The 10,349-nt window shown below is 45.3% G+C and overlaps 1 protein-coding gene across 1 annotated transcript; it reads left to right on the plus strand.

Annotated features, from left to right (window-relative positions):
* The first annotated feature begins 8,302 nt into the window (after window positions 1-8,302).
* Window positions 8,303-10,109, plus strand: LOC129833054 (proteasome assembly chaperone 3-like). Its single transcript, XM_055897304.1, has 3 exons — window positions 8,303-8,410; window positions 8,895-9,125; window positions 9,256-10,109. The coding sequence occupies exons 2-3, from the start codon at window positions 8,910-8,912 to the stop codon at window positions 9,406-9,408; spliced, it is 369 nt and encodes a 122-aa protein (XP_055753279.1). The 5' UTR covers window positions 8,303-8,410; window positions 8,895-8,909; the 3' UTR covers window positions 9,409-10,109.
* The last annotated feature ends 240 nt before the right edge of the window (window positions 10,110-10,349 follow it).

Consider the following 10,349-nt stretch of genomic DNA (forward strand, 5'->3'; position numbering starts at 1 on the left):
AAAGAGTGTAGATACCACGATTCGATGGGGAGTGGAGGCTAGGTGGTTCGGCTTGAATACACCCGCTTAGACCGCTACTCATCCATAGCTTGGGTAGAAAAAGATTTCTTTGTCTTCAACTTGTTGCGTTTTGGATTCGTTGACCTTTTAGACCTTTGGCTGCAGCTCGGGTCACTTAGTCTAATCTGTTAATTCTGCACTCACAGGTTTTATACCCTCGGGTCAGAAGTGGGCGTTACAGCCTACAGGGCAATTCTCTGGGCGTACCAAGTTTGAGGGGCAAGGTATAGATTTTACTCAAATCCAATTTTAGACAACAAACTTCACATTTCATCTCTACCGAAACATTCTCTTTGATTTGGACATTTTCCACACAACGTACAATGTATAAACATCAAGCATATACGAGGAAAACTCTTAACGTTACAATGTTTTCATAATAACGTAATCTATTAACCTTTAATAACAAAACAAAAATGACATACATTTTGATATTCCATCTATCGTCATGACCACCATTGTAGTTGACGGAAACCATTGTTCCAAAGTCCCTTTCTGGCATGTTTAAAGTTCTGAGGCTGGTTCTCCATAGTGAGAGGGAATATTTTCTGTGGGCTCAGAATTACCATGGGTGTGAGGGGTCATAAAACCCCCACATCTTCAGACCCTTAGATATCTCCTCATCTGTTGGGGTTGAGAGATAATCTGTAGGGTTGTGGTCTCCTGTAACCTGACCTGATCAGGACAGTCATGACATCTATGTTCATTTAGTTATTAAATTCACTCCTTGAACTTGCTTCCCGACTCCCAGCGTACACGTTACAGAATAACGCCTCACCAAAGGGAAGCATCAGGGAGTGTTTTTATTTTTTGTGTTGGTGTAAGTGACCGGATCTTCAGGCTCCCGCGCCTCAGCCTGACTCGTCAGGCTCCCACGCCTCAGCAGAAGTGACTGGCCCGTTCCTGGTACCCTGGTCAACGTCCTGAGGCTGGAGCCACGCATCAGGGAGGGGATACTGTCAGGTATACTCCCTCTCGGTCAATTGAGGTCACCAGGCTGCTCATTATGACGCACACCTGTCACCATCGTTACGCGCACCAATGCCTCATCAGACTCACCTGGACTCCATCACCTGCCTGATTACCTTCCCTATATATGTCACTCTTTGGTTCTTTCCCTAGGTGTTACTGTTCCAGTGTTCATGTCTGTACGCTACCTGTGTTTCTGCTTTTGTTCTATGTTCATTTAGTTATTAAATACACTCCCTGAACTTGCTTCCTGACTCCCAGCGTACACGTTACAAATACGAAATGTAACATACAGTATCATATTCCAAATGAAGTGTGTCGGATTTATATACAGAATAATATGAAATGCTGTGAGAGGGGGTTGTGTGAATCTACATCACACCTTGGATTGGAGATTCAAACAAAGCAGGGCTAGACTCACAGCAGACTAAACATCTTAATTGTTGAGGGGATTTAAAAAATGTCACTGTCATGTAGCAACAGCTAATCATTAATATGCATCAACAGCAAGCAGAGCTACTACGCCCCCAATATTTGCCACATCCATATGGTCTACAAGGTGACAGCTGCTCCTTCAGTCCGGGAGAGATGAGTGAAGAGAGGGGCCTGCCTATGTTAGTCAAATGAAAGGGAACGTAGCCCTGGTGACAAAAATGCAAGCTTTGCCATTTTGTTTCAGGTGGATGCGATACAGCGAGACTCCCCTGAAGTCTGCCAGTACAGCGCCAGAATGATGCACAAAGAGTCATCTCTGTGAACATGACACAAAATGTCAAATAGACCAGGCTCAGCGGAATTGTTATGCGCTCTCCTGAGGGACGCTCAGACTGAGGACGAAGATAACATGAAAGGAGAGTTCTTCGTGGAGGTTTCACCTTATCAAGCACCCCTCAGTCGAGTGTCCTTGAGTCCCGCTACCTGGGGTTTCACATTCAGATAGCAGGCCTTTGCAGAAAAAAACACCTTGTTGTTTGAAAGGGAAAGGGTCCAACTCTGATGTAAATAAATAAAAACATAGGGTGCAACGGTGTATGGTGTAAGATTATCAGCATGGCTACCAAATTCTCCAAGTAGAAGTATTTCATCAAAGTTCACTAAGAATAAGAAATCAGAAAGGTCACACACAGACAGGGTTGGTTGTTAGCCTACAATTTCCATTTCAGGTTTATCTTTCTTTTTGTCTGTTTAAGACAGTCTTAGAAAGTTAGCTGGATAACTTTATATGCTATGTTGTCATATTTGATGACAGACCTTGACAAAAGGGATGGTTCCCTCCCTTGTGTTCTGTAGCCTACACAACTGCACGAATGTGCAGTAGAACGCTACCTGCCCCAATCCATAGAGCCAAATGTAAAGTTGGATGGAGAAGGAATACTGGTCTTGGCCTGTTTTTCATGGTTCAGGCTGTGCTGCTGGATACTCCTAATATCCATCCAAGTCCGACGCATTCTGAAAACTGAATGCAAGTAGGTCTATGTCCGGCTTATTTTATGAAAAATTTATAACAATGGCCACATCCCAACGGTACAAAAGATTTTGATATCAACTCAATGAATCAAATCAGACTTACCTAAATTAAAAACTCAGTTTTAGTTTCTTCTCCTGTTATTTTGCAGTGAGGTAGGCCTAGGATGCGGTCCAAACACTTAAAAGACACACCCTCGTCCACTTAAAACTTCTTATGGCTGCAGGGGGCGTATTGAGTAGCCAGATTATATGTGCCCATTTCAAACGGCGTCGTACTCAATTCTTGCTCGTACAATATGCATATTATTATTACAATTGGATAGAAAACACTCTCTAGTTTCTAAAAACGTTTGAATTATTTCTCTGAGTGAAACAGAAATCCTTCTGCAGCACTTTTCCTGACCAGGAAGTGAAATGTCAGAAATCTATGCTCTGTTCAACCTCATGCCTATACATGGGCGTGTGACGTAGGAGTCTACAAACACTTCCTACGCCTTCCCCTGGTTGTCAAGATGCGGTGAGAGAATAAATTTCGTGTCTACCTTGGTCTGAGGTGGAATAAAAGATCTTTGTTTGACGTGACCGTCCATATCCTGTTTCTGGAGCGCGCGAAAGAGGACACGGATATGGCTTATGTTTAGCTGTGGTTATGAAAGACGAACATCTCCGTCTTAGATTTGATTTGATACATGTCACCATATCATCGTAACGTATGTTTTTTCAATATAGTTTAATCAGATTATTGAAACTTTTTCGGGAGTTTTGCCGTGTTCCGTTTTCTAACTTTGTTGACTTTGGAGTAATCCGTGTCACTTGGCAAGTGCCAATGCTAAGTGAAGAGGGAAATTTGCCATTCTGAATCCAAACAACGACTCATCTGGACAGAGGACACCTTGTTCAACATTCTGATGAAAGATCAGCAAAAGTAAGAGCCAATTTATGATGTTATTTCATATATCTGTCGTGCATGTTGACTGGTCGTGGGCGCCCAATTTTTTCTTGCTATTGCTGCTATGCTAATATCACGCTACATTTTGTTTGCGCTTTAAAACATTTAATAAATCGTAAATATTGTCTAGAATCACAAGATGCCGGTCTTTCAATTGCTGTACAGTATGTATTTTTCAGAAATGTTTTATGATGAGTAATTAGGTATTTGACGTTGGTGTCTGTAAATATTATGGCTGCTTTCGGTGCAATTTCTGATTGTAGCTGAAATGTAAACTATGAATTATACCTGAAATATGCAAATTTTTTGAAAAAAACATATGCTATACAATAAATATGTTATCAGACTGTCATCTGATGAGGTTGTTTCTTGGTTAGTGGCTATTTTTATCTTAATTTGGCCGAATTTGTGATAGCTACTGATGGAGTAAAAAACTGATGGAGTAAGAAAAGTGGTGTCTTTTGCTAACGTGGTTAGCTAATAGATTTACATATTGTGTCTTCCCTGTAAAACATTTTAAAAAATCGGACATGTTGGCTTGATTCACAAGATGTGCACCTTTCATCTGGTGTCTTGGACTTGATAATGTGTGAAAGATAAATATTTAAAAAGAATATCTTTTGAATTTCGCGCCCTGCACTTTGAGCTGGATGTTGTCATAAGTGTACCGGTGTCGGGCTGCACCCCTAACAGGTTAACCTCCCTCGCCTTAAGCTCTTGGGGGAATCCCTGTCGCCATCGTGAAGGGCGGTCCAAATTATTAGCCAAACAAGGGAAGGTTGCAACGTAAGTGTCACGGCCGTGAAGAGAACCAAAGCGCAGCGTGGCGAGCGTACATATTCCTTGTAACGGCTGTTGGAAGGAGAAGGAGAAGAGGACCAAAGCGCAGCGTGGCGAGCGTACATATTCCTTGTAACGGCTGTTGGAAGGAGAAGGAGAAGAGGACCAAGGTGCAGCATGGTAAGTATTCATAATACTTTTAATAAATACGAACACTTGAACAAAACGACAAACGAACAGTTCTGCAAGGTGCAATACACAAAACAGAAAACAACTACCCACAAACACAGGTGGGAACAGGCTACCTAAGTATGGTTCTCAATCAGAGACAACGATTGACAGCTGCATCTGATTGGGAACCATACCAGGCCAAACATCTAGAAATACAAAACATAGAACAAAACATAGAATGCCCACCCCAACTCACGCCCTGACCAAACCAAAATAGAGACATAAACAAGGAACCGCAAAACCTGAACCTATAGGGGAGGGTCTGGGTGGGCATTTCACCGCGGTGGCGGCTTTGGTGCGGGACGTAGACCCCGCTCCACCTCTGGCTTGGCCCACTTAGGTGACGCCTCAAGAGCGGGGACCCTCGCCAACAACCCCGGACTGGGGACCCTAGCAGCGGGCCCCAGACAGGAGGGCGACTCTGGCAGCTCCGGACAGGAGGGCGACTCTGGCAGCTCCGGACAGGAGGGCGACTCTGGCAGCTCCGGACAGGAGGGCGACTCTGGCAGCTCCGGACAGGAGGGCGACTCTGGCAGCTCCGGACAGGAGGGCGACTCTGGCAGCTCCGGACAGGAGGGCGACTCTGGCAGCTCCGGACAGGAGGGCGACTCTGGCAGCTCCGGACAGGAGGGCGACTCTGGCAGCTCCGGACAGGAGGGCGACTCTGGCAGCTCCGGACAGGAGGGCGACTCTGGCAGCTCCGGACAGGAGGGCGACTCTGGCAGCTCCGGACAGGAGGGCGACTCTGGCAGCTCCGGACAGGAGGGCGACTCTGGCAGCTCCGGACAGGAGGGCGACTCTGGCAGCTCCGGACAGGAGGGCGACTCTGGCAGCTCCGGACAGGAGGGCGACTCTGGCAGCTCCGGACAGGAGGGCGACTCTGGCAGCTCCGGACAGGAGGGCGACTCTGGCAGCTCCGGACAGGAGGGAGATTCTGGCTGCTCCGGACAGGAGGGAGATTCTGGCTGCTCCGGACTAGAGAGCGTCGCTGGAGGCTCCGGACTAGAGGGCGTCGCTGGAGGCTCCGGACTAGAGGGTGAAGCTGGAGGCTCCGGACTGAAAGGCGTCGCTGGAGGCTCCGGACTAGAGGGCGACGCTGGAGGCTCCGGACTAGAGGGTGACGCTGGAGGCTCCGGACTAGAGGGCGACGCTGGAGGCTCCGGACTAGAGGGCGACGCTGGAGGCTCCGGACTAGAGGGTGTCGCTAGAGGCTCCGGACTGAAGGGTGTCGCTGGAGTGGAGAGACACACAGGAGGCTTCGTGCCATGGATCATCACTGGAGGCTTCTTGCCATGGATCATCACTGGAGGCTTCTTGCCATGGATCATCACTGGAGGCTTCTTGCCATGGATCATCACTGGAGGCTTCGTGCCATGGATCATCACTGGAGGCTTCGTGCCATGGATCATCACTGGAGGCTTCGTGCCATGGATCATCACTGGAGGCTTTGTGCTATAGATCATCACTGGAGGCTTCTTGCCATGCATCATCACTGGAGGCTTCTTGCCATGGATCATGACTGGAGTGAGGAGACGTATGGGCAGTCTTGTACGTGGAGCTGCCACAGGGCTCACCAGGCTGGGGAGACATACAGGAGGCCTGGTTCTAGCAGCAGGCACAGGACTCACCAGGCTGGGGAGACATACAGGAGGCTTTGTCCTTGGCAGAGGCACCGGATACACTGGGCCGTGTAGGCGCACTGGTGGTCTCGAACTTAGAGCCTGCACAACCCGTCCTGGCTGGATGGTTATCTTCGCCCTGCAAATGCGGGGCGCTGGCACAAGACGCACTGGGCTATGCAGACGTACCGGAGACACTGTGCGTAGAGCCGGCGCAGGATATACTGGGCCGAGGAGGCGCAATGGAGGTCTGGAGAGCAGGGCTGGCACAACCCGTCCTGGCTGGATGCTCACCCTAGCCCGGCAGATGCGGGGAACTGGGATGTAACACACCGGGCTGTGAACGTGCACTGGAGACACTGTGCGCTCCACCGCGTAACAAGGTGCCTGACTGACCAGGATGACGCTCGCCACGGTAAGCACGAGGAGTTGGCTCAGGTCTCCAACCTGACTCAGCCAATCTCCTCGTGTGCACCGCCTCTCGGGCTTCCTCGCTAACCGTGTACGTCTCGCTGACTCCATTCTCCGGTATCCCTCTTCGCACTGCTCAATTGAATCCCAGGCGGGCTCTGGCACTCTCCCTGGGTCGACCGACCACCTCTTTACCTCCTCCCAGGTTGTCTCATACTCCTGGCCACGCTGCTTGGTCCATTGGTGGTGGGAAGTTCTGTCACGGCCGTCGAATGAAGAGGACCAAAGCGCAGCGTGGTCAGCATACATATTCCTTTTATTTAGAAATGACGCCGACAAAAACAATAAACAATACAAAACAACCGTGACGCTTAAGGGCTATGTGCCACAAACAAAGTTAACTTCCCACACTGAAAGGAGGGAAAAGGGCTACCTAAGTATGGTCCCCAATCAGAGACAACGATAGACAGCTGTCCCTGATTGAGAACCATACCCGGCAAAAACATAGAAATACAAAATCATAGAAAAGAAAAACATAGAATGCCCACCCCAAATCACACCCTGACCAAACCAAATAGAGACATAAAAAGTCTCTCTAAGGTCAGTGCGTGACAGTAAACCCCTCAGACCTCGTTTTTAATTCGGCTTTGCGAGTGTACAATTATGTTCACTCCGAGTGTTCAATTATGTTCACTCCGTGGCCTGAAACTCCCCATAATTCAATTTGCGACGATTGTACATCCGCTAAGAAAAGTCTGCGAAAACTTAAAAACAACCTCAATGGAGAAGTCAACATACAAGTGTAAGTAAAAACAAATGCAAATAAGTTTGAAAATGTGCAACTAGTGCACATGACAGCACAAACACGTCTTGTAAATAGTACATATGTTTTTGTTTGGTCATCTTTTGGAAATTGTTGAAATAAAACATTTTCCTTCAGAAGTTCCAGCCAGGCAGGCTAACGTTAGTTAGCTAATTAATTTGTTAGCTATCAAACAGTAGGCGTATATATTAATAATTATACATTTCATATTTGGAGACATGCACTCATTGTTGACTGTAGCGCATATAAAGCACCTACAAGCTACTGGTGGCTGAAAACACAATCATGAGGGATGAACGAGTGACACATTTCCGGCCAAGGGTGGTCCATTTGAAAATCATTCCTTCCTCCATCCCCCTTGCCCTGCAAGTGTATACTCGTCAGACGTCATGATACGTCATCAGAAGTGTCCACTTCATTTGAGAGCTGAGGGAATAGGGTGTCTTTTAAGTGTTTGGACCACACCCTAGGCTACTTTTCTTTTCCCCAGCACAAGAAGAGCATTCGAGATTACCTTCTAAACATTGTGGCAGAGTGTAGTGCGGCCTAAACCGAAAACAATATGCTATGCTGGTTTAATGTAAATATGCCTACTTTAACACACAAAATGAACTATTTTTCAAACTTTCAGTGGGAAAACAGGTAAACCCACAGTTGCACCTGCTTCTCTATAGTATTTCCCACCCTTTGAATTCAGGTAATTATCATTGTTTCCACTCCTTGTACTCTGTGTTATTTGCCAAAGAGACTGGCCTTTCAGTAATTTCAACTTTCAACATGCAGTTTGACAATGTGGAAAAACAGACTGATACCCAGACTAGAGTTCATACTCCGAAGATGGAATATGCCATTGCCATACCTTTAGTTTAGACACATCCAAAATCAGTTTTTATCACAATCATGATTGTGTTCACAAATGTAAAAACCAATGCACACAGGCTCAATATGGTTGATCGCAGATCTACCCTTAGAAGCGACAGGACCTGCCGCGTCATTTCATTCTTCAGTGGCAGTGCGCATGTGCGAAATTTCGAGAGGGACGCTTGAGATTCTGAAACTGCAGACGATATCTATGCTTATAATTAACACCCTTCAGTAAAGGTTAGTATTGAAGTTCACGGCAAACGGATCCCAACGTGTACACGGTGTGAAATATTTCACCACTATTTAGAAAATCTATAGGTATCTGACTTTTGTTTTTACGAACAACGGTAGCTGTAGCAGAATCCTGTCGATGTTTTTGTGCGGCCTCGGCATATCCTAGGTCTGTTTGCCGATATGAAATGCCACAGCAGCGGGGTGAAACTTTGGCTCTTCAGCCTGCATTAGCTTAATAGAAGGTTATCTAACCCAAAACATGTCTGAGATTCTGGTTGTTGTAATAGAGAGCTTGGTCAAAATTGTCGAATTAAAGCTTGGTCAAAATGTTCTTGCACTTTCATTGTGCTGTGTTTTGACTTCATGCTAGCGATATGTGCTTGAGAATACTCTTTGAAAAGGAAGTTTATTTTGCAATAGAATAATCATGTGGCGAAATGTTTACTTTTCTCAATGTGTTGCTTACATGTCTTTTTTTTTGTTTCAGGACAGAAAGAAAACCATGTCAACTCAGCCTCTCATCAGATCAAAGCAGACCGAGAAATCAATCAATGGAATATCCACACAGGTTGTTTGCACAGAATTCAGTAACTACATATTTATAGTTCTCACACAGTATGGAAAGATTGGCTCTTTAGTATCAATCACACCTGACTCCAGATCAGGTGATATCAGCACTGCCATGTTCACCACCAAAGTATTGCTGGGAAAAGAAGAGGTAAGCAGCTAGACACCACTGGAATTTTTCTTAATATTAGCATTATATTACCGTAATTGACTACTATGAGTATGTATGTGGCTGGCTACACTGTTCCTCACACATGGTTTTGTTTTATTTCTCTCTGCAGGCTTTGACACACGTCTGTGCCAAAAACTTGGTAACATTTGTGTCACAAGAGGCAGGCAACAGGCCTGTTCTACTGGGGTTGGCACTCAAGGACAGTTCCATAGAAGCAATAAAGGCCATGAAAGATGTAATCAAAAGTTGTCAAGTCTGGTAACTACTGGTACAGGGAACGAGCAACAGAATAGCCTACCTGGAAAGACAATTTAAGGAAAGGCTTCATACACTTAACACATTTTTTCCTCAATGTTTTTCCATCCTTTAAAAATTTATTTTGTTATCTGTTGTTACTTCTAAGCATGATGTGGTAATAAATGGGAAGTTTATGCATTATAAATGCCTATGGAATTTTGGGGATTGAGTGGGAGCCAATGGCCACAAACTGATTCTTTTTGAGACAACCATCTCGATTTTAAAGCCACACTCTGAATACTGTTAGTGCACAACTAACACAAATATACATAAAGGAGCAAATGCATCTCATTCCCATGAAATTCCCATGCAAAATAGCATTTGATTGATTGTTATGACATAAAAGTTTGGAGTCACTTAGAAATGTCCTTGTTTTTGAAAGAAGAAAAAAAGTGTCCTATAAAATTGATCAGAAATACACAGTATAGACATTGTTAATGTTGTAAATTACTATTGTAGCTGGAAACGTCAGATTTATTATGGCGTACAGAGGCCTGTTATCAGCAACCATCACTCCTGTGTTCCAATGGCATGTTGTGTTAGCTAATCCAAGTTTATCCTTTTTAAAAGGATAATTGATCATTAGAAAACCGTTTTGCAATTATGTTAGCACAGCTGAAAACTGTTGTGCTTATCAAACATGCAATAAAACTGACCTTTAGACTAGTTGAGTATCTGGAACATCAGCATTTGTGGGTTTGATTACAGGCTCAAAATGGCCAGAAACAAATAACTTTCTTCTGAAACTCATCAGTCTATTCTTGTTCTGAGAAATGAAGGCTATTCCATGCCAAGAAACTGCAGATCTGCTATAACGTTGTGTACTACTCCCTTCACAGAACAGCGCAAACTGGCTCTAACCAGAATAGAAAGAGGAGTGGGAGGTGCACAACTGAGCAAGACGAC

The sequence above is a fragment of the Salvelinus fontinalis genome, chromosome 34 (genome assembly GCF_029448725.1).
Source record: "Salvelinus fontinalis isolate EN_2023a chromosome 34, ASM2944872v1, whole genome shotgun sequence".
NCBI classification, from domain to species: domain Eukaryota; kingdom Metazoa; phylum Chordata; class Actinopteri; order Salmoniformes; family Salmonidae; genus Salvelinus; species Salvelinus fontinalis.

Bases quoted from the DNA above. Each gene is read 5' to 3' on its own strand.
- LOC129833054 (XM_055897304.1), top strand. From the start codon at position 8,910: ATGTCAACTCAGCCTCTCATCAGATCAAAGCAGACCGAGAAATCAATC. The intron at 9,126-9,255 runs GTAAGCAGCTAG...TTCTCTCTGCAG, and splicing joins TATTGCTGGGAAAAGAAGAG to GCTTTGACACACGTCTGTGC.